At 47.9% G+C, this 23,092-nt stretch overlaps 9 protein-coding genes across 9 annotated transcripts; 4 read left to right on the top strand and 5 right to left on the bottom strand.

Annotated features, from left to right (window-relative positions):
- Positions 1-2,276: 2,276 nt before the first annotated feature.
- EURHEDRAFT_530459 (acetyltransferase SAS4-like domain-containing protein) lies at positions 2,277-4,248 on the bottom strand (the record flags this gene model as incomplete). Its single annotated transcript, XM_040787148.1, has 2 exons — positions 3,346-4,248; positions 2,277-3,289 (listed from the first exon to the last, which is right to left on the bottom strand). Exons 1-2 carry the CDS (start codon positions 4,139-4,141, stop codon positions 2,277-2,279), a joined length of 1,809 nt encoding a protein of 602 aa, XP_040639713.1. The 5' UTR covers positions 4,142-4,248.
- Positions 4,249-4,398: 150 nt separating this feature from the next.
- Positions 4,399-5,748, top strand: EURHEDRAFT_411764 (dihydrodipicolinate synthase family protein). Its single transcript, XM_040781720.1, has one exon. It carries the CDS (start codon positions 4,675-4,677, stop codon positions 5,596-5,598), a length of 924 nt encoding a protein of 307 aa, XP_040639712.1. The 5' UTR covers positions 4,399-4,674; the 3' UTR covers positions 5,599-5,748.
- A 203-nt stretch (positions 5,749-5,951) lies between these two features.
- On the top strand, positions 5,952-8,099 carry EURHEDRAFT_411763 (beta-N-acetylhexosaminidase). The gene has a single exon (XM_040781719.1). The coding sequence runs from the start codon at positions 6,022-6,024 to the stop codon at positions 7,813-7,815; it is 1,794 nt and encodes a 597-aa protein (XP_040639711.1). The 5' UTR covers positions 5,952-6,021; the 3' UTR covers positions 7,816-8,099.
- Positions 8,100-8,398: 299 nt separating this feature from the next.
- On the top strand, positions 8,399-9,496 carry EURHEDRAFT_454102 (alkene reductase; the record flags this gene model as incomplete). Its single annotated transcript, XM_040784172.1, has 1 exon — positions 8,399-9,496. The coding sequence occupies one exon, from the start codon at positions 8,399-8,401 to the stop codon at positions 9,494-9,496; it is 1,098 nt and encodes a 365-aa protein (XP_040639710.1).
- Positions 9,497-10,902: 1,406 nt separating this feature from the next.
- EURHEDRAFT_454275 (VOC family protein) lies at positions 10,903-12,321 on the bottom strand (the record flags this gene model as incomplete). The annotated part of the gene is made up of 1 exon (XM_040784185.1): positions 10,903-12,321. One exon carries the CDS (start codon positions 12,319-12,321, stop codon positions 10,903-10,905), a length of 1,419 nt encoding a protein of 472 aa, XP_040639709.1.
- A 661-nt stretch (positions 12,322-12,982) lies between these two features.
- Positions 12,983-13,891, top strand: EURHEDRAFT_514920 (aromatic compound dioxygenase; the record flags this gene model as incomplete). Its single annotated transcript, XM_040786319.1, has 5 exons — positions 12,983-13,163; positions 13,296-13,497; position 13,542; positions 13,577-13,708; positions 13,766-13,891. 5 exons carry the CDS (start codon positions 12,983-12,985, stop codon positions 13,889-13,891), a joined length of 642 nt encoding a protein of 213 aa, XP_040639708.1.
- Positions 13,892-16,049: 2,158 nt separating this feature from the next.
- Positions 16,050-16,993, bottom strand: EURHEDRAFT_536154 (RmlC-like cupin; the record flags this gene model as incomplete). The annotated part of the gene is made up of 4 exons (XM_040787324.1): positions 16,050-16,352; positions 16,409-16,696; positions 16,806-16,869; positions 16,926-16,993. 4 exons carry the CDS (start codon positions 16,991-16,993, stop codon positions 16,050-16,052), a joined length of 723 nt encoding a protein of 240 aa, XP_040639707.1.
- Positions 16,994-21,738: 4,745 nt separating this feature from the next.
- EURHEDRAFT_411761 (uncharacterized protein) lies at positions 21,739-22,151 on the bottom strand (the record flags this gene model as incomplete). Its single annotated transcript, XM_040781718.1, has 1 exon — positions 21,739-22,151. A coding segment is annotated over one exon (221 nt), but the record flags the coding sequence as incomplete, so codon positions are not given.
- Positions 22,152-22,274: 123 nt separating this feature from the next.
- Positions 22,275-22,858, bottom strand: EURHEDRAFT_44385 (uncharacterized protein). The gene has a single exon (XM_040783486.1). It carries the CDS (start codon positions 22,694-22,696, stop codon positions 22,358-22,360), a length of 339 nt encoding a protein of 112 aa, XP_040639705.1. The 5' UTR covers positions 22,697-22,858; the 3' UTR covers positions 22,275-22,357.
- Positions 22,859-23,092: the final 234 nt, after the last annotated feature.

The raw sequence follows: 23,092 nt of genomic DNA, 5'->3' as shown, positions 1-23,092 counted from the left end.
TCCACAGCACTAGCAGACTAAGGCGCGAGCCCAGGACATGGAATGGCAGCTGTTATACTCATCAAGACAATTTTGTAACCAAACGTGCGAAAGAACCGAGACACTGAGCACCAAATCCATCGAATTATCAGATTGATTCTGCAGTATCTTCCATTCTTCTAGGTGTCGTCTATAGAAAGGTCTCGGGAAGATATTATCTGAATTCGTTGTTCGTTGTGCACAGGGCATACAGGCATTCTTGTGGATGAGTTTCAGGACAGCAAATACGTCTCTTTGACCACATTTCTTGTATAAAATGTCCAAAATCTCTTTTCTGTGTCAAATCACTGCTTGCTGGCTTAGCCTGACAAGGGGTCATCTAAATATGCTTCTCGCGAGGAGAACAACCTTGGTTTCTGTTTTCAACCATTCAGTTGAATAGACAAGCAAAGTGCCTGCTTTCTTCATGTCTCTAATGACACCAACAAGAATAAGGAACAAGTCTGGTACACAGCGTAGCAACGACGGTGTTAATACACACAAGCTAGGTCACTGACCGTTGAGTTGGGCTGTCTAACATGACTTGTCTCTATTCCGTCATATTTTTCAAAATCATGTGTTATGTGGATCTTGATCGTCCGCAGTTATACTAGGTTGACACTGGCCCAGCTCCCGGAAAAGCGCTTTATAGGTTTCTAGCGAATTCTGTCGCCTCGCGCTCTTCCAAGGGCCGTAGCTAGGGTAGGTTTTAGGAAGAAAAAGTGCTTGCAAAATTGGTTGTTTCACCGATCTTGGTGTGGGGTGTTCAGTAATTGCACAGGCTTGTTCCTGCGCTCCATATTTGATAAAGTCACTGGAGCAATGACTCGAGATCGTCCTTAAAGCTTGCCTTGTACTTACCGATGTTACTAATGTCGAAGCCACGGATACGATCATACAGAACGCAACTGTCCCTTATCCTTACCGTGTTGCTAGTTGCTATTGCGTGTATCAAAGCTAGTCTGAAAGGAGAGAGAGAAGAAAGGAGCGGAGGCATACTGACTTGACGAATTGCTTAAGTTGGAACAAATACATCAGTGAAAGGCAGTTTCCATTCACTCACTATCATTTCTTCAACCCGGTCCCAGCACATAATCAGATACAGCCAATAGTAGTTCGTTGATATTAATACATGCAACCCTCATAGTACCTCATGTTCGCAGGAGAGTCCTAATTCTAGTCCTCGCGTCACACTAGCCAACCCACCCCTATAGCTCAAGGTTACCATTTAACCTACTAGCATCGCCTCATGGCTTTTAAACACATTCTTCTCATAACCGCAATAGCCCACCTTCTTCGGCATAGCTCCCCGACAAGGATAAGTCATCGCTACATCAAAATAAATCCACACGGCTCTTTCCCCACATTTTGCTCCTTCTGCCCAGTAGCAATAAGAATATTTTTTTCGTGTAGACATCGTAATGCTGCACCAATGCCCTATGGACCTCTCCAAGCCCACGAACAGCCTTCTCGATACAGCCTTCGGAGTAGCTCGCGCAATTCAACTATTCCACACCAGGCGGGAACTTCAGCAATATCACTGGTGGATGATACTTGTCCGTCGTGAACCTTTTGATATGAGGGTTGAAATCTACCGGATTGAGCCGCTCGAAGTATCCGTGATAATACGGAACAACCCCGTGCTAGGCTCGCGACATACGCCGAGAGAACTGAGGTTCTAATAGGCGTTGAGTTCGAAGCGGAGGCGGTTCAAATTGCGGCTGCATTTGCTGAAGCCTTTGCCGCCCTTGTTGTGGTACCGATTCAGGAGTTTGCTAGATCAGAACCGTAGATGAGTAGGGCAATGGTCATACAACTTTCAAGACAAAAATGGAATGCCGTCTTTGTCTATCTTGTATATCGATGACGCACCTTGACGTTTTTAGTATCTCAAGGATATGAGTGGACGTAAAATCCAAGATCAACGTGTCTGCGGACATTGTAAGATAGTAGTGTACTTTGGAAGATGTCGCGTCAAACGTCCAGTCGAACGGAATCTTGACTTAAGCAAACCACAGATTCAGCGTATATTGGAAGACAGAGAATACCAGACATGAAAAGAATATCGATATTGCTATCTCTAATCTAAACGATGCTATGCTAGCCCAGTAATGACAAAAGGAGATAAAAAAAATATTAATAGAAATGGCATGATCTGGACCCAGTCCAGGGAGAAAGAAGTAAGAAATAAAAGGAATATGAACGAAGGACACGAAAAGAACTTGAAAGAACGAAGGAAGATACTATACTATACTGCGCTACGCCTGTCCTCTTCTGCTATCCCTCCTCATCCGCCTCTGTTTTCGCTGGCTCGCCAGAATTGCGTCTTCGGTGAGAATCTCAGGCGGCAATTCAAACTCTTGCTCTTCCATCTCTGGGATTGGATGGCCAAAGGCGAGGGTTTGATGTTGAAGGCGGTTGGTTCGGCGGTTGGTAGGGGATGTTCCCTTTGCCAGAGCGACGGCACGGGCTTGAGGATCGGGGTAAAATGAGGTGAAGGGTTTACTCTCGACAGGTGGAAGAAGCTCGGGAACAAGAGGAGGTGATGATTGTGGAGGTTGTTGAGAGGGATGTGGCTCTGATGGTTCCTGGTCAGCAGTAGATGGTGCGATTTTGGATTTGCGGCGTTTCTCGGATGATGCTGAGGGTTTGGGTTTCTTGCCCGATGTGGCGGTTCGGGCTTCGCGATGGAGTTGACGGGCTGCTTGGACATCGACGTCGTTGGGATCAACAAGTTCACCGTTACTCTGGACATCGATGCTATCCCGAATACTATCGTTCTCAGGAGGAGCATCTGGTGAGGATGGCTTGTCCTTGGCTAATTTCCGACGTTTCTCCTCTTCTTTCCAGATTCTGAACTTCTCAATCAAAGCAGAGAGTTCTTTGACGAAAAAATCGCGCTTCGGCTCGTAGAGTTTCTTGTTATCTGTGGCCGTGATCCCCATCACGCGAAGCCAGTCATGACCTCGTAGCTCCTCTAAGAGACGGTCTACTTGGAGCTTTTCATGTTGGGCCCGTTCACGCTCGATGTTCCGAAGTTGTTTCTCCTGTCGTTCGACTCTGCGGTGTGCGCGGAAATAAGCTCCCTCACTCAAGGGATCTTCTTCGCCAGCACCGTGGTCCTCGGGTTCCGGTAATTGTATTATCTTGCAATTGTGGAACTTCGAAAGAGGATTTCCAAAGGGCAATTCCGGATCAAGAGGTAGGTATGTTGATGGAGGTTTGGTGAGATCGTCAATCAACTGGATCGTCGTATCTCCGGTCAGGAATTCTACGATCCCGTCAGTTCCACGCCGACACAAAAGACACAATTGGCATGCAGCATACCCGTTTTCTGAGGTTCCAGACTCAGCAATTGATCGTAGTTTGGGAAATAAGCTGCCAATTCGCTTCTAAACTTGGGTCCGCTGTCATGAGATCGCAAGGACCGCCGTTCCCGTCCCGCGGAGGGGGCGGGAGTTGGAACTGGCGCTGGCGGCGGTTCCGATTCCGACGGCGGAACGCTGATGTTCCTCCGCGAATTTCGACCGACATTGTTCCGGGATGCCTTGTCTGACCCCACGAGGTTCTCCGCAGGTTTATGTTCAACATTGTGTTGCTGTTTTGGTTGCTGTGGGTGATGGTGGCGGCTCTCACGCACAGCGGGAGGCGGACGTGGTCGGGGGGAGGAAATTGCGGGAGCGGGAGATATGGTATCTAGCGGATCGGGGGATTCGCGCGGATCTGGGATGGGAGTGGTGGACGGGGTTTCATGGTGATTTCTGAAATGCGGAGTTTTCGGGTTATTAGAAGACGAAGGAGGAGGTGAACAGTGGTGATATGTGGAGGACGAGGCCGAGGATATGAGTCGTGGTCGTCGCGCTGATGCGCGCGGTAGCGGAGCAGCAGTAGCGGCCGAAAGGGGTGAGTTGGCGGGACGGACAGCGAGAGGTTTAGGGGTGGTAGCGGGTTCGATGGTGGTATCTAGCAGATCGGGCGAACTGCCGCGACGACGAAGACGGCGCGAAGAAGACGAAGGAAGGGGATTGAGATGTTGTATACGAGGGCGTTTTGAGGGCGGAGGAAGCAGACTCAGTTCGGAATCCTGTCGCACATGCAGAGACGACCTGGACCGGACAGCCATGGTGAATTACATCTGGAGGGTTTCCGGGTATAGGGAAGCCAATAACGGAGAAATAAAGGAGTTCACCCGGGATTGAAGCTGCTGGTCGCCGGCGAAGGGCGAGAGAGAAAAGTTGAGGCCGAAGGAGCAGTTGGCGATGTTACGGTACGGGACAATACAGGGAGACGAGCGTATTAAGGTGGGCGCATACGGTAACTTTGGTAATTGGAATACATGGCATGACTTCTATTCAATACATCACTTTCATACTTTCTCCCCCTCATTCTATAACATTTTCTCTATCAATTCTGCATCTATATAGGACGACAGTGCATACATAAATATGTGCCGAGTGAAGAAGATAGCTGAGTCATCATCCCACGCAACCCCGGATTTGGCAGCGTGGGGTTTCGGCCAGTGACGGAGCATCTTTATTATCGCGATACACTCGTGGGGGCGGGGTTGCATCGGTGCTTCTCCGGATCTATACTGCTATATAAACCTGTCTCCGACCATAGCTAACAGTTAATTATTTCAGACCCTACTACAGCAACATGACGAGACAACTCATTCCCGGCGTTTACGTCCCTACCGTCGCCTTCTTCCAAGAGAATGAAGACCTGGACCTCCCAACCGTCGAAGCCCATGCGGTTTACCTCGCCCAAGCTGGTGTTGCCGGAATTGTCACACAGGGAAGCAATGGGGAGGCCGTCCACCTCGATCGGGAAGAGCGCAAACTTGTCACAGCTCACACCCGTAAAGCTCTCGACGCTGCCGGCTTCACCTCCGTGCCTGTGATTGTTGGCTGCGGATCCTCGTCTACCAGAGAAACAATTCGGTTCTGTCAAGACGCTGCAGAGGCTGGAGGAGACTACACCATTATCCTTCCGCCATGCTATTACAAGGGCCAGGTGTCTAACGAGGCCCTGCTTGACCACTTCCGTATCGCCGCAGACGCCTCTCCCATCCCTGTTCTCATCTACAACTTCCCCGGCGCATCTGGTGGTATCGACCTCACGTCCGATGATATCCTTGCACTCTCCCAGCACCCCAACATTGTTGGCACCAAGCTTACCTGCGGCAACACCGGCAAGCTCGCCCGTATTACATCGCAGGCCAAACCCTCCTTTCTTACCTTTGGCGGTTCTTCGGACTTCACCCTGCAGACGCTTATCGCCGGTGGCGCTGGTGTGATTGCTGGTATTGCCAACTTGATCCCCCGCTCCTGCGTGAAGGTCATGGAGCTTTACAACAGCGGCAATGTGGCGGAGGCGCAGAAGCTCCAAGCGATTGTGGCCCGTGCGGATTGGCTCGCTATCAAGGGAGGATTTGTGGGGGTGAAGAGCGCGTTGCAGACATATCGGGGGTACGGGAGATACCCGCGACGGCCCTGCGTAGCGCCTTCTGACCAGGAAGCCGAGGCAATTAAGGAGAGCATTCGCGAAGGGATGGAGACGGAAAAGTCGTTGGAAAACTGATTTGAGTTATCATTGGTCGATATAATGTACCTTACTTCTACTATTTAAGTACGTACAGTACAGAGTCACGAACCGAGCTTTACCCAGAGTATAGCGTGCATAGTAACTACGGAGTACTCCACAAAGTAAACGAACATTCTCAATATGACCAGGGATGAAGTGCAGCCTCCCTAACGTCTCTATTATGGTTACACGTAAGTTTTTCGCTGTAAAAAGCCGTTTTGGTGTCTCTCAATAGCATGTCTGGACCGTACTGTGGAATGTTGGGAAGGTGCTAAAGCTCAGCTTCCCTCGCTGATCACCAGCTGATCACCAGCTGATCACCCTCGCCTTCCTCCTTTATTTCTCCGCACCTCCCATCCCATCTATTCTTCTTCACATCTTCCATCTCCATGCACTGTTAATCCATCGTTTTTTTTGGCCATGAAGCTCTCCATACTGACTCTGGCTGCAGCTGTCTCATCAGTCGCAGCAGTCAGCGTTAACCCCTTGCCAGCTCCACGCAAGATCACCTGGGGATCGTCCGGCTCCAAGCACCTGAACGGCCGTATCTCTCTCCGTTTAACACACGACACCCACACTCAGCTTCTGGCTAACGCTTGGGATAGAGCCTGGCACGCTGTTTCTTCGCTGCATTGGGTTCCTGCTGCTACAGAGGCTCCCATCGCTTCATATCCCGCATTTCCCACGCCCTCCGCTCACAAGGCCAAACGAGCGCCTTCCCCGTCGTTGACTTATGTTGATGTCAATGTTGAAGATACCCATGCTGATTTGCAACATGGTGTCGATGAGTCTTACTCGTTGAATGTCACGGAGAGCTCCAGCAGTGTTTCCATTTCCGCCAAGACTGTCTGGGGTGTTCTCCATGCGTTTACCACTCTGCAGCAGCTGATCATCTCTGACGGTCACGGAGGATTGATTATCGAGGAGCCTGTCGAAATCTGGGATGCGCCCTTGTACCCGTACCGTGGTATCATGATCGATACTGGGCGTAACTTCATTACGGTTCCCAAACTGCTCGAGCAGATCGATGGTCTGGCCCTGTCCAAGCTCAATGTCCTGCACTGGCACATTGGTGATGCTCAGTCGTGGCCTGCGCAAATCGACGCGCATCCCAACATGACCAATGACGCTTACTCGAAACGGGAGATCTATACTCACGACGACATGCGCCACATCGTCGGCTATGCTCGTGCTCGTGGAGTCCGCATCATTCCCGAGGTCGACATGCCCAGTCATGCGGCTGCTGGATGGCAGCAGGTCGATCCGGAAATCGTAACATGCACCGACTCTTGGTGGTCCAACGATGTATGGAAGTACCACACTGCGGTCGAACCAAACCCAGGGCAACTCGATATCTTGAACAACAAGACGTACGATATCGTGGGCGATGTTTACCGTGAGCTGTCGGGCATTTTCCCTGACAAGTGGTTTCATGTTGGAGCCGACGAGATCCAGCCCAACTGCTTCAACTACAGTCGCTATGTTACTGAGTGGTTTGCTGAGGATCCTTCACGTACCTATAATGACCTGGCACAATACTGGGTGGACCATGCCCTGCCTATATTCCGCAGTGTTCACAGCAATCGCCGTCTGATAATGTGGGAAGACATCGTCCTGTCCAATGAGCATGCCAATGAAGTACCCAAGGACGTGGTCATGCAGAACTGGAACAATGGGCTGGAATATATCGATAAACTGACCGCACAAGGATACGATGTGATTGTGTCGTCGGCCGACTTTCTATACCTGGATTGTGGTCAGGGTGGATTCCTTGGCAATGACCCTCGATACAACATCATGGACAACCCAGACCCCGACACTCCTAACTTCAACTACGGAGGCAACGGTGGATCGTGGTGTGCACCGTACAAATCGTGGCAGCGCATCTATGACTACGATTTTACGACCAACCTCACCGAAACGCAAGCGAAGCACGTTATCGGAGCAGCCGTTGCCTTGTGGACTGAGCAGACCGACGATGTGACAGTGTCAAGCAAGATCTGGCCACGTGCTGCCGCACTGGCGGAGTTGGTGTGGTCTGGCAACCGCGATAACGAGGGAAACAAGCGGACGACCTTGATGACGCAGCGGATTTTGAACTTCCGGGAGTATCTGGTTGCAAACGGAGTGCAGGCTGAAGCGTTGATGCCGAAGTACTGTTTGAAGAATCCGCATGCGTGCGATCTCAACTACGATCAGACTGCAGTTCATTGACTAAATGGCCGGAGTGGGTCTGGTTCAATTAGGTCTCGGGGAGTGTATATACTATGGTGCATGATCATCCATGTGATGATACTTGTGATCCTTTAGCTATGCCGTTGACTTTCGTTTTGCTTCAGAATGCTCAAGGTAACATTATAAATGAATACGTATACACCGTTATGGGAAACCATGCTTTCCATTCTTGTGCATAATAATGAAAACAATAAGCCATATACGTTGTTGCAGTTCCGGTACGGAGTAAACAACTGTCTAGCATTCCGCTCTTGGCTCCCCCTGTCCAATCAGAACCACTACCGATTCGGGTTCCGCTGTGGGCTCCCGGAACCCGGGCGGATGGGGGATGACTGTCGCTCGGAGTTTCGCTCTCCAAACCCCGAGATAGAGATAATCTGATTGGCTGAATATAAAGACTGAGAAATCAATGCGGAGGAGGTAGTCCGCACCAAGGGTACGGTACGGAATACTCTAGTACAATTGCAGACTGCCCATCCTATTTATATCCGCCGGCATATTGGAGGATACCTGGGCAATCAATTATTTCCTATCATTCATTCTATACCCCGAATACACCAAAATGTCAACATCTAAACTTTTCACACCTCTCCGCGTGGGCCAATCAACCCTCTCCCACCGCCTAACCATGGCCCCCATGACCCGTCTCCGCGCTTCAAACACCCACACCCCCCTCCTCCCCCTCGTAAAAGACTACTATCGCCAACGCGCCTCTGTTCCAGGCTCCCTCCTCATTACCGAAGCTACCGTCATCTCCCCCCGCCACGGCGGCTACACCAATGTCCCCGGGATCTACAGCGAAGAGCAGATCTCCGCATGGAAAGAAGTCACCAATGCAGTGCACGAGAAGGGCTCGCATATATACATGCAGCTCTGGGCGCTGGGACGTACTGCGAATCCCGGGTTTATGAAGGAGAAGGGCTTAGACCTTGTGTCTAGCGGAGATGTTCCCATGAAGAGCATGTTCAGTGGAGAAATGCATTATCCCAGACCGCTAGCAGAAGAAGAAATCCTCGCCGCAGTGAGAGATTATGCAGTCGCAGCGGAAAATGCCATAAAGGCAGGCTTCGACGGCGTTGAGATCCATGGCGCAAATGGCTACCTTGTCGACCAATTTATACAAGACATATCCAACAATCGTACTGACACCTGGGGCGGTACTATTCCCAACCGCTCTCGCTTCGCACTAGACGTTACCCGCGCTGTCACAAAGGCCGTGGGTAACGATAAGACTGCCATCCGACTAAGTCCCTGGAGCAGATTCCAGGATATGCGCATGGAAGACCCTATCCCGCAATTCTCGCATCTCATCGAGAACCTGTCAGACCTCAAACTTGCGTATCTGCATCTGTGTGGGTCGGAGGCCAAGGCATCTGGCGGATCACTCCGTCCGTTGATCGACAGCTATAACAAGGCCGGCCCGGTTATGGTTGCTGGTAATTACACGGGTGAGACCGCGATGAAGGCTGTTGAGGAGTACAAGGATAATGATGTTATGGTTGCTTTTGGGCGGCCGTATATTGCGAATCCGGACCTGCCGTTTAGGGTTCGGGAGGGGCTGCCGTTAGCGGAGGTTAGGCAGGAGGGTGTTTATGCGCAGGGTAAAGAGGGGTATACGGATTATGGGTTCAGTGAGGGGTTTAAGGCGGCTTATGAGTAATGATTTGGTAGTTGATGATTGCATGTATAGATACTAGACTTGTATAGCTAACCAACCTAATGCATCATCCTAGAGAAAGATTCACTTATCATCTTTTTTCTTTGCGATGTAGTTGCGCTTCTTGATGGGCTTGGTGCAGTGAATGTAAAATGTCATCATTTCTCATTCTTCTACTTCGTCCCTCTCTTTCCTATTTGACTTATCCCCTCCCCTACCTTCTTTTGTTTTACAGCATAATTTGAGCCCTATAATGTTCCGTGGACATCGGTGTTTACATTCGGACCAGAACACCCCGATATTAATCTTACCCTCATGGCAGATTGGTGGACCGATATCCAGGATGATAGACGATAACGTCTAGCTTCCTAGCCAGTTTGAAGTTTTCTTCGCATACAGTGGCAATTAAGCCATCCCCTATACTATTTCCCGAGCAACCCCTTCCCTAGAAGTTCGCTTTCAATACTCCGATAGATAAGCACCTATATACAACACTTTAATCTAGATGCACCCAGAAAATTTTCATTGAACATGTCAATTGTCCAGGCACACTGGTAACAGTCGGAGGCTTTCCTGCCAGAAATCATGACTTATTTGGACATCGCAAATTTTAAGCGGGATAATTCGGTTAGCTTGCTAGATATTTGAGGCAGGTACCAAGAGTACATCGGACATATTCTTACTGACGTGTTTAAATCTCAGGAGGTCCCTGTTGGTGGAGATTCCTGATGTCGCGATCTTCGATCACATCGAAAAGCTATTCGTCATTGGGAGCTGCAGATGCCGTGAATCGATGCCTACAGGTTAGAGGACGCTATTAACAATTACCACAGCGATGAGATGCTGCGCACTATACTGGGTTAGTAGAAGGCATTGGCAAATCTTTTGTGTCATGCATATTTGGACTCCAATAACTCACATGAGCTTTTCCCTCTTTCTTCAGCACAACCAGCCTTTTACATGCGCCATCTTGGCCTTCGCTACGGGTTCATGAGCACATACAATGGAACTGTGTTCTTGCGACAGATTCTGGTGGATGGTAAATGGCGTCTGCAGTACAGTCCCATAAAAACATAAAAAGACGGGAAACTGTTAGCAAGGGAACTGCGCCTCCCACCTCCTAAAGGACTCCGTCCCCGTGCGCGAATGCATGCTCTACCTGGGAAGGGCCTCAAGCCTTCGAAACAGCGCCAATGATAAGCCAGGCACTTGGGTTATTCAGACTTGATGAGTTGGCACCAAGAGCACCAATGATAGCGATTGAGAAGATAAAGTGGAGGGGGTAATATCCAATGTTAATACCAAAAGTCTTCGATTCAAAATGCGTTTGTTATTTTACTAATATGGTCATAATTGAAAGAAAATCTGGCTATTGTATAAAATCTGCATGGAGATTAATATAATCCCAGTCATTCATATTCAATCTCAATTTCCAGCAACTTCCCACAGATCTCCAAGCTCTCTCGCTGCATCTGCTCGTATAGGGAAAACTCATCCTTTACGGATTCACCCAGTGCCCGTTGGAATTCCTTCAAATTCGAGCCTGCATCTTGAATTAGTTGCTTTGTCTGAGATGCATTTCCGAGGTTCGAGTTGAAGATGCCTCCGGCAGATAGCGGTAGAAAGTCTTCGTAGATAATGGGTTCATATTCAAGGATATCCTTTTTCAACAGTTCACTCAATTTTGTGCTTGTCTTGGGTTTCTGTTGTCCGTTGGTGACTGATGATGATCCCAGCCTATAACAGAAGTACGCCAACTCCTGGGAATGCAACTGGTCCAGATCATCCGGAAACTCCAAAAACCGTCTCTGCAATATCTCCTCATACTGAGCCGCAGACGGCTTTGCCTCTGCTGATTCAATATTAACTCGTTGTAGAATCTCATCATACAGCTGCCGGCCCTGACGCGTCAAGGCATATCCGCGTTGCTCGACCTCTCCGAACCTCGCCGTGTGAGATCCCTTGACATAGACGCCCGACGAAGCATCTCGGAAATACACAGTCTCCTCCAGCGCCTTGAAACTTGTCTGTCGTAAGAGAATCGGGCACTTCCGTTGCGGAGGGCCCTCAATACGTTCCTTTGCAGGCATCCCCTGGTCTTGCATGAGTCTTTGTACGAGGTCGATATCGATTGTCCGCGGTGTGAGATGGTTGATGTGACAGTTCGGAAACGAGACGATATCAGCAATCAGTGGATGCTCATTCTTTAGAATCTGATACTCTTCTAACGTCACTGTTGCCTGCGAGTGCCAACGAAAAGTCTCCAGTCCTTCTTTGATAAACTCCTCACATTCCTCCTCACTCAACAACCCTCGCTCCTCAACCAGATCAAGAAGTTCAACCAACCTCTCCGTAAAAATTCTTCTCTGCCCCAGTGCTCGAACCGCTAATTGTCTAGTCCTCTTTGTCAACAACTCCATCCTAAGCAGTGTCGTAAATACTCGAAATGGGTTCTTATCAAGCGCCTCCCTCTTCCTCGGCCGGAACGCAGTCGCATGCATCGGGAACCCTGCAATGCTAAGATCATAGTATCCCACTGGATACATGCCCATGATTCCGAACATGCGGCGGATGGTGGACAATTCATGTGGTATACCGAGGCGGATTGCGCCGTGTCTTTCGACGCGGTTTCGGGAGGGGAGGATCGTATCTGGGTCGATGGGCTGGTTGCAAGTGTCTTTGCAGTATGACTTTTGAGCTTTGAGCGCCGTTGTATCTGCTTCGTATACTAGATCGACTAAGTCGCCGTATAATGGGACTTCGGTTTTGTACATTTCGGAGAGGGCATAGCAGAAGCGGGCGCGGAGGATGTTTTGATCAAACGGCATGTTGGCTCTGGAAGGGCATATACTTCACAATGTGTACAGCGTAGTATATGGAGGCAGTGTTGATGTATACAACTATATATTACAGTCATACTTGTAGATATAGCTATCTATCGGTGTACTACACCGATAAACCCCTCACATCATGCTTATCTGTTATCTGCTTGGATTATCCGTCGGGACACGGGCCTCCATTGACAAAGGATATCCTCGGTCAAGGAGTTCATGTTATGTAAAATAGCTCACAGGGTTTAGGGTATCCTGACTGTTGCTGTTGATGTTTTGGGTATGTCCGACGTCCCGACGGATGCTGCTTCGCTCCGACGGCGTCAGTAACCGCGAACACCTGGAATATAGTACACCTCCGCAGAAGTTCATAGTGATTTTTTTTCCCCCGGAGACATGATGTGAGGATGAAGAAAGTTAGCAATATCACTGAATGGATATTCCCAAAAATCCGTCTCAGTGAAGGTATAAGATCTGGCACGCTGTCGTAGAAGACCAGAAACAAAACCACCGAAACCATTCCTCGTCCACTTCCATAGCCCTTCAAAGAAATCATGTCTGGGGTAATTCCAACGACAGCACTCGTCCAACGATCAGTGAGGCCACCCGCGCAAAATGGTCCGGCAACCCCGAAGCAATTGCGGCAACCCTCCCCCCGATGCTTGGTCTAACCATCGAGAACATCACGGAGAACGTGATGAAGATCAACTCGATGTGTGATAACCCGCGTCTGCGTTATCTGATTATGAAGCTGGTCAAGGTGTCGCATGATTATATCCGTGATGTGGGATTGCATTTTGATGAATGGGAACAAGCGTGGCAGTTTTTGACTAGGGTGCGTTGCCTTTACCCCAAGCCGCATTCTGAACGAAAGGAGGATGAACTCTGATACTTTTGGTAACAGGTCGGACAAATATCAACGGACGTCCGCCACTAATTCGTCCTTTTATCTGATATCCTGGGTATCTCAGTCCTGGTAGACGCCATCTCATACCCATCCGTCCCAGGCGCAACCGAGTCCTCCGTCCTAGGCCCGTTCCACGATGAAGAAGCTCATTCATTACAATACAGCAAATCTATCGCCACGACCGGCACACCAGCCGAACCAACCATTGCGCAGGGATACATCAAAGACACAGATGGCAACCCTGTGAGCAGAGCTCTCATCGACGTGTGAGAAACCGACAGCGATGGCGTGTACGACCTCGAATACGAAGTGTAAGAAAACGCAGTTCTCAATTGTCGTGGCAAGGTTGCCGCCAATGACGCTGGCCATTTTCTGTTTTTGTGTGTGAAGTCGGTGGCGTATCCAATTTCTAATGATGGGCCTGTGGGGGAACTGTTGAGGACGTTGAAAAGGCATTGGTATCGGCCTGCTCATATGGTAGGTATCTTAGTTCTAGCTTGTTCCTTTATCATCTGATTGCTGTTTGGTTGATAGCATTTCATGATCGAACATCCGCAATATTCCAGTTTGATTACTGCTCTGTATTCTCGAGACAGCAAGTTTGTGGAGAGTGATACGGTCTTTGGGGTCAAGGGAAGTTTGATTGTGGATTATCACTGATGTGAAGATGTGGAGCTTGCAAAGAAGCATAATGTTGAACCGTTCTGAAGACCACTGATGGGAAGGAGAGTCAAGGGTTCAGGTTGCTGGAGCGGGACTTTATTCTTGTGAAGAAAAGCCCACATCTGCTCGACGAAATATCTCTTAGAGAGGAAATAGAACAGGCTGAGCTCTTCCTTTCTTCCTTTCTTCGGGCCAGTAGAATCCTGTATAGTTAACGAACGTCTGTGCCATGTTCACTCCGCAACCGTGTCCCAAATATACGCTCATTGGTCTGAGTCAACCTGCCAAAACAGAACCAGCATGTGTGGGCGAGAAGGCTCAAGAGCCAAAGCTGAAGAAAATTTGATTCCAACACTATCAACCCCCATATTAGCACCTGCAGACACCTGACCCTGATGAGTGTTCTACGACAATACAGACACTTGCCCCAGTCCCAACGAAGGCCAGTTTCACATTCTGGGAATATCCGTGTCCTCCCTATTTCAGCAGTGATGCACTGGGCAGCTCAGCCAGCCAGAGCAGCACAGCTGACATTTCAGTCTCCACTTCTCCTTCGAGTTCTAGCGGCCCATGAAAGTGGTGTATGCCCTTTTTCGTCTTGTTGGTTTGGATCGATCCGTTTTTGCCGCAAGAGAAATTGCATCAAGTTCGCAGGTTCCTTCGTTGTCATTCTGTCGAGAAATGTGCCATGCAGTTAAGGAGTTTGTTAACCTCGGGATTATATGAAGCCTTGAATTGTTTCCGAAAGCTATTAGCCATCAAAGAAAAAACTTTTTTGGTAGCGAGACACCTCAAAAGGTCTTGTAAACTGACATGCAAATCTTCGGAGCATTGTCGCGTCCGACTGTCCGACGAGATCCGATGAACGTCCGAGGTACCACATAAAGTAAATACTGTAGCAATGGATTATATACTTATTACCTATCTCACTGCCGCGATAATGTAACTCTAGCTGCTATTCTAGCCTATCTAAAGCACTGTCGATACAAAAATGAAAGGAGAATGCTAGAATTCCCACGACTCATCAACCGATTTAATAACCCAGTCAAATTTTTCCTGTAAGCTCTTCGAAAATAGTTTATTTACTGACGCATTGAGTTTTTCTTTCGAGAACACTAGAGAGTTACAGATCGATATAAGTCTATATCAAATTAGCCATCAGCAGATGAACTAAAACCGCGCCTGGAACATCAAAAATCAGCACCCACGAAAAACACGTCTTTTTCACGCGTCAATCGACTGATAGGGGCCTCCTGGCACCTGTAAACCGCCATGGAGGCAGAGACCCCGTAGTGGTGGTATATTGCACACATCACTCCCGGAGTGGGCAACGTGGGCCCCCAGCTCATGCGAATGCCGAAATATGCGGATTCATCATCACTGAATGCACTACAGTCACATCATCACGAACCCTAATACTGGGATGCTTGATGATCTCGTTCACTCACATCATGCAGGAGGCTTTGCTCTTCTTTTCCAGCACTGAAGCACAAGTCGCTTGCTGGTGATCATAATTCGGCATTGGCATTAAACCCACTCATAGAACCGACCCTCTTATAGAAGTAACAGAAGTTCTTCATTGCCTTTCTCGGGACGTCAATACCCGAGACCCAACTGAGCCAGATCCTTATGCTGATAAAATGCTGGTAGACGGCATACGGATTATCCTCAACCCGATGCACGGGGCTTGTTTATGATGTACGTGATGTATTTTTACTACGGCATCTTTTTGCAAGAAAACCTCAGGCATTGGTTCCGACATAGGGCTCCCCACTGGTGTCCAAGTAATATTTGGGGCACGTCTACAAAGTGCCGTTGATGTTAAAATGCATTCAATGAGCTTTAGATACGTCCTCACGGCTCGTAGCCATGGCGAAAGAGTGGCGATGGCGAGGAATTCAGTACAGCAGTGAGGTGAAAGATGATCCAGGACACAGAAAGTGGTTAGTACGCAAAAAGAAAAGATGGGAATAGCGAGTTATATTGAAAGTAGTGAGCACTGGATGAATAAGGGACGATGGTTGGTTGTGGATGTAGGTGATCTATAGTAAGACGGGAAGATATTCTGCCATAGTTACCGGCGCCACAAGTGGAAAACGGTCGAGTTTGCTTTGTTTTCATCGCATTCAGTGTTGAATGCTTCTGTGCATTCACCTCAAAAATTACATCCTTTCTCAGTCCCAGCAACAACATACTGCTTCTCTATCTTCAACATCCCCAACATCCCATCACTCAACCCCAACTTTTTCTTCACAATATCCCTCGGTGTACTCGCAATCCACTGCCCTAATGCAATATCCGTAAAAACATCCGCCTGCAGCACTTCCAAAAACACCAACTTCTCGTTTCCTGTATTCTCGATATAGTGGCTATTCGACTGCGGGAAGTAACCCACGTCACCGGTCATATAATTGAATGTGGTTGCTGTCAAGGGCGGCCCGAAAAGCGTCGCGCGGCCCTGGCCATGAATGGAGAACATTCATTTGTCGCTGGACAGGTGCCAGTGGATCTCACGCATGCCGCCGGGTTCACGATGACGATTGCGGTGGAGAAATTGGAGGCGATAGGGAAGGCTGCGGGGTCGATGATTTTGATGGAGCTGCCGGCGATGCGGCGTGCGGGTTGTTGGGAGAGGTGGTAGGTGTAGCTTTGGGAGAGGGGGATGAGGCCGGCGAGGGTGATTACGTTTTGTTCGGAGATGTTTGAGGGGGCGGGGGTGCCGGGGAAGATGTATAATTTGTCTTGGGAGATGTTGTCCAGGGAGAAGATGGGGATGCCTAGGTCTTTGGTGAGGACTTCTTTCTGTTGGTTTATTTATCAATATGCGTTCATTTTAAGAGGATATTGGGGACATACCGGCTGATGAGCAAACACCTGCGAAGCTAGGAAGGTGTTATCCTCAAAAAATGACCCGTGATAAAAACAAGCAGAAACTCAACATCCCATCTAGGGCTTGAATTGAATGAGGAACGCCCCTTCATCATCATCAGCACCACATCCCGATAACCAACCATGCCAAGCCAACATATACTTAGGAAAAAACCACACTTCTCCCTCCGTAACATCAATAAACGTCTGCCCATTCTCATTAACATCCATAAGTCGTACGACGTAGATAGGCAGGATAGTCAGACTGTGATTGGTCACTTAGAGCAGCGAGCATTATCAATCACTCGGCATATATGGAAGTCAACAGTATCTGCCATATATTGTAAGACACTCACACGAGCACGGGGACAATGATGTATACTATATTAAGAAATCAGAATCCAAGAATCCAGAATTAGAAATTGGAGAAGACAATCACATTGGGAGTTTCACTGCCGATTTTATGAGATTTTACGAAAATGAGGGTCAATGAGGGTCTGCGAGAATCACCCACACGAGGTTCAGCGAGGGTTGAGGGTCGGGTGGAAGGTCCAAAGTTCAAACCCTCATGAGGGTTTGGGCGAGGTCTAAGACGTGTGTGCAACACTAGTCATCATCACCCGCTTGATCTTCCCTGTCTGGGAACACGTCTATGATATTGTAGGAATACTGTCTGAAGGTGTATTCTAGAAGAGTACTTGCGAATAGCCTTTTCTCATTTTGGACGCGGTTTGAGCTCTCTATAGATGCATGACAACTGATAACCCGTTTAGCATGTTTTGGAGAGTTGGGCGGTATGGCTATAACCCATAGTTCCAGCCAAGCAGCATCGCAGTCTTTTCTGCTAGTATGTATCCGGATCCAGAATGCATTGATTCAATAATCTAAATTCTGGCCCTGGACTAATCTCTAGCACCTGTCACGAATCCAGAGATTAAAGACCCGCATTGTGTGATCTATATGTCTTGGTAAGTGAAGAGAATCTAGGATCACGCAGCGAAAAGGCGGGCAACAAATGTCACGAAGACTACGACCGAGTACCGACGTTTCCGAGGTTACTTACTGATGCATCACCGCCACATACCCAATGCACCGATTCCAAAGGAAAGGAATGATGACGAGCGTCTACATACAGTACATAGTACATAATACAGATGCATATAGTACAAGTACACTTACACCTGTACCTTGCTATTTCCGTTATGATGACAACGATCTGTAAACTGCAGCGCAATGACATTCCACCAATAGTAGTAGGACTTCGCGGGCAGATCTCTTAGGGTATTTGTTATCAATATGTAGATTGCTGGACATACCCGAAAGAGTTCACTGCATCTGCCGTCTCGTCATTGTGCGGAGAATGATATCACTTGCTTGTTCATTGCCTTCTGCTAGCGCATGTCCATGTCTATGTCTAGAGAGCCGGATATACTGCATTCCAAATCCAAGCTGTTACTACCGCGGCTATATGAATATATTACTAATATATATATATGAATCCATGCAGAGATACAGTGTACAAGATACAGGATTGTGTTCCATGCACTCCGTGTGGTTGCCATAAGCATCTAATCGCCACAAGGAAATAATATCAGTATATGATACAGTATTCGCACTGGTCTTCCCAGAGATGGATCACGATCTTGCTGTTATTGCCTAAAATTTGTATAAGTACCAGTAAAACAAGTAGCGTGTTTGTGGTGGATGATCTGATGACATCAGCGCTCCATCATCGGTCATCCGGTGTTCATGAACCTTATCGTTTCTCGAACCATGGTGGCTATCTTACTTTAGTACCTTTTGACATTAATTCTTCAGTACCTCTATTTGGCATCCATATATGACATCCAATCCAACATCCTTCCCTACACCACAAACATGACCGACAGGAAAACATAAACAAAATCCAAAACGCGGAAGATCAGGTTCAAACCATATATCCCCAGCGCATGGGCCACAGATCCCCTCCTAGTTTAGTTCTCCACCAGCATGGTAAATTACGCGCACAGCACCCATATGTAACTACTGCCGATGCTTACATACAATTACCATGCTAAGTATTAGTGTATACGCACCAGCCACGATCTCAACACCTCTCGGTAGACTTCGGGTCGCGGATCCTTCCGCTGTACGGAGTCTCGGACACACGGCACGATTACTACATACGTACTCTGTCCAGAGTAGTAAACTCATCTCTGCTTTATTAGGTTATTGGATGTGAATCTGTGGAGACCGTTTCTGCAAGAGTTTGCGGATGGACAGATTAGGACATGTAGACGTATGCCTGTGTCTGAAGCTTGGATGGTGGCTCTTCCTGAGTTATTTTTTTTTTTAAAAATTTTTTATTTGAGTTCTGAAGAAAGTCCTGGACAGAGCGGAGTACCTACCATGTGCAGAGTAGAGACCGACGTTTATCCGGTGCAGTGGTTGATTAACGATTGCTGTACATTGCTTTCCAGAGTGCAGAGTAGTACATAGTATAATGTGCAATTACAAGCATGCAGAGGCCAAAGGGTAAGTTTGCTTTCCGATCGATTGGATCAGATCCTTTCCTACATAGCTCGTTCGCGGTACTGAGCATGGAGTATGCGGAGTACCGTACGAGGTTCGTACGTACCATTACCAATTAATCTATTTAGCATATTAACAAACATCTTCAGACCTTGCAAGATCCCACAGCGGCAGAGAATCTCGGCCATGGCATCGGTAAATTAGCGCAATGACCAAGGAAAATCTTGTAGCCCGAATTCCATCCGAATCTCGATGGAAACAATCAATCTCAAAGACTCTTTGACTCGGTTCCAGACTACTAGCCATTAGCTTCCACCCAGAACCAAAAATTATAAATATTATAGAGCTAACATTCGCCAAGTGAATGCGGCAGGGACCCATAATTCCTTTATTACGGGGACAGCTCTGTCGAAAGAGCGCTCTTGGAAAATCATATCCGTAACGAGTAGCAGGAGAAAGGTGTTCGTTCTTTGCTGGCTTGACCCGAGGCTAATACCGAGCGGGAAAAGAGGCCCACTTGGTCCCAAGATTAAAGTTTACTCCGTATACTCGTTAGCCTATCAGAGTATAGATATGTGCTGATCGATCTCGAAGGTAAACATTGCTTATATATTAAAAAAGATAATCTATTTGTGATTAACTTGCATTTATTGATCGGTGAAAGGGATGTTAATTTATTTGCACACTAGTGTGTCCCGTGGGTATGTGTGCTTTGTTTGCTTTGTAGAAGGGCTGTGTCCAGTCAGCCGCTTCGAGCTTGACATGTGGCATTATCCCGAACTTGCCACCCCCAGATCCTGATCGAGCCGAGCCATTTCCGTCGGAAAGGCCAGGGCACGGTCCAATTACCTATGGAGGCATGGGTATGCGATAGAGAGCAGTCAAGTACGGAGTAGACAAGCAAACAGGCGAGCAGGAATCGATTACGTGGCGCATGAGCTTTGCATTAAGGCCAATGCAGGGGAACGCCATGTGACCTGATTACCTTGCTAGAGTAAAAGAGGGGGAGACATGTGCGGGGCTTCGGGGCGCTTATTTGGGTATCTGGGATGAAGGCTGGCTGGATCGCGGTTAGGGAAAAATCAATTCGAGTCGAGCGATGCTACTAACGGTCTCTTATGCAGAGCTAGGAAGTATCTTTCGGGGTGAACACGGTGCTCCGAACGATGCAACCCAGTTACGAGGAGGACCTAGCTCCTTTTCATTTTTCAATGCTCGGTCAATCATCGATCATGAATGCCGAAACGTAGAGGCTCCATGTTGCTGCACGGATGACCAACGTTGCATAGTGCATTAATACTTGCTTCGCAGTTAGTTTGAACCTATGAACAAGTATTAGCATAGATAACGATGAAGTAATTTAACAGTATCAATAACATTTAAAATAGAGCCGAGTCATGATCGACTCCGCATCCCACCAAACTAGCTCACTCTCAGTCACTATCCAAACTGCAGCCCTGCGCATATATGTAACCAAGCCATACAGGTGCTCGTACATACAGATTGACATTCCAATAACACTTGTCATGCAGCCTGGTCCGAAAAATAACCACACAAACCTATCTACACAGATTACACAGCATCCTGCATACAAATAGACACAACACGCATTACAGTAAGCAAACTGACAAATCAGGAAACAAATTACGAACATAACCGACCACAACGCCTCATTCCAAAGCACAAAGTCGCCCCGAAAACCAGGAAACGATGGTCCATTTCCGGTTGAATGTACGTCACCCTCGCTTTGCAATATACATACATATGTCACTCTTGGTTACAGTGTGACACGTCCTTGCAGAGGAGGAGGGGGGCCCAAGCAATGTTTTAACAGGCAGCAAGAGGTTCGCAGTACAGTAAACAGGTGACGGATGGTGGTGAATGGTGGAAGACTTTTGCGGGGAAAGACGAATCGATCCATGGAGAACAGGTCTCACAGGGGCGAAATCGATGGGGGTGTCAGCGAATGAGGAAATCCAAATTGGGGAGGTTCGAGACGATGGAGTGTTACATTGGATCTAGATCATGTTTGTGATGGAATGTGATTATCGATTCGGATGATGGGTTCCGCCGAGTTTGTGTTCCGTAAATATAGTTCTGACCAGGATCTAGATATTATGATCCGAGGAGTTCATTCCATGGAACAGACACGATAGGCTTTGAGTCTATCGAGTTGGCACATGGAACCAGGGATCTGGATATCATGCCGACTTGCGCAAGATGATCGTAAGCGCCAAAAGTACTACAGTAATTTTGATGGCATAAATTCTTCGCACTTGGCTAATGATTATTATGCAACGGATTATCAAGCAGTCTGGTAGCGTCGGAGAGGCCGATCATGCATATCTACCCGATTTGGACTGGTATTTGAACGTCAAAATACTTGTACAAGTAATACGGGGTAATCCGTGATATGCGTACATACTGCAATATCATGTACCTTGTAGATCCAAATAATGACAGGTGGCCTGTGGAGGTTTAATCTATTCTGTCTCAGTACTCCTATTCAACATACATTATTTGGTGTTCTGTAGGAAAATCCAGAATATTCCTTTAGCGGGTCCCGCTGTCATATCGACAGACCCATACGACTTGATCTGGTGATAGAAAGCTCCCCGTATTTAGAAAGAAGAACATTTCTGTTTTCCTAGACTCAACTAAACTAGCACATGGGTCGGAAGCAGTTGACCCGCAATTTGATGGAAAATTGTGGCCCAACGTATATCGTATCTATCTGATTGATATATCATATGTACCAGCGTTGGCCGGCCCGTCAAAGAATGCAGCGCAGCCGTCACCGCCAGGAGACGGGAAAGTAGGAGCGATGCGACCGAGGTAAGTGAGGCTAGTGACCGAAATATTCGGTCAGGGCGCATGATACAGTACGAAGTAGACGAGCAGTAATAAAAAAATTTCATTTCTGTTTATATTATTCCAGAATGGTAGATCCAACCGTGATATGACATCTTCAGCATCAAAACAACAACTGCGCCACACGGGGATGCTCGGATGCCGGAACCACCGATGACAGAACGACCCACAAGAGCAGAGGCTATTTTTGTGGCGCAATAAAACTGTGGCTGTTCATGTTTTCTTTTTTTTCACCGAGCGAAGGATTTGCCAATACGGAGAAGAGCGTCGATACAGTACGTCGATGGGGCTGCAGAAAAAAATTATGATGCAAGTGTCAATATTTCGGGCAATCATCTGAAGATTGACATGATATTCGCTGCTAGTTTTGTTAGCGTCTCTTTTGGGAACAACCACATGTTTGTCGGGTAATACCATGACAAGATGATATCTTGCCCGAAATCTGAAGGAATGAAGATCGATCATATAATATCCGGATGACCTGCACAACAGGACGTTAACTCGGCTCTGAACAGGTCTGAACAGGATGGTGAATGTTGCACAAGAATTCATCCTTACAGAGTATCAACAAGGTTATGTGAGACGATAGAACTGACTCGACCGGAGGGAGCTATGGTACTGTAATCCTCGAGCACAAAGTAAATATGACAGTCGCACGGGCTTCCCACCATTGCACTCGTTGATTGGCACGAGCACCCTGGAGGCCCGTCACGTCCGTCACGGCCTCTCCGCCAATAATGTGAGAATTTGGTGGACCAGGCCCATGTAAGATACTGGAAAGGGGAAAAATCAGAGGAACTCTGAGTGGAGACAAGGTGGGGACAGAGCCCCTCCGATCGACACCCAGGCCCATGGTGAAGTTGCTCGGGATGGACGGTCCATCGGAGAGGATTCAAGATCTCTACCGTATTGAGTCTAGTTCGGTGCCTTGATTTGCTCCATACATAC

This window comes from Aspergillus ruber (assembly GCF_000600275.1).
Source record: "Aspergillus ruber CBS 135680 unplaced genomic scaffold scaffold00010, whole genome shotgun sequence".
NCBI classification, from domain to species: domain Eukaryota; kingdom Fungi; phylum Ascomycota; class Eurotiomycetes; order Eurotiales; family Aspergillaceae; genus Aspergillus; species Aspergillus ruber.
The sequence above is the reverse complement of the archived record's forward strand: the minus strand, read 5'-3'. Positions and strand labels throughout refer to the sequence as shown.

What these genes read in the sequence shown, in the direction of transcription:
- EURHEDRAFT_411764 (XM_040781720.1), top strand. Translation starts at nt 4,675, where the DNA reads ATGACGAGACAACTCATTCCCGGCGTTTACGTCCCTACCGTCGCCTTC.
- EURHEDRAFT_411763 (XM_040781719.1), top strand. Translation starts at nt 6,022, where the DNA reads ATGAAGCTCTCCATACTGACTCTGGCTGCAGCTGTCTCATCAGTCGCA.
- EURHEDRAFT_44385 (XM_040783486.1), bottom strand. Translation starts at nt 22,696, where the DNA reads ATGAATTCTTGTGCAACATTCACCATCCTGTTCAGACCTGTTCAGAGC.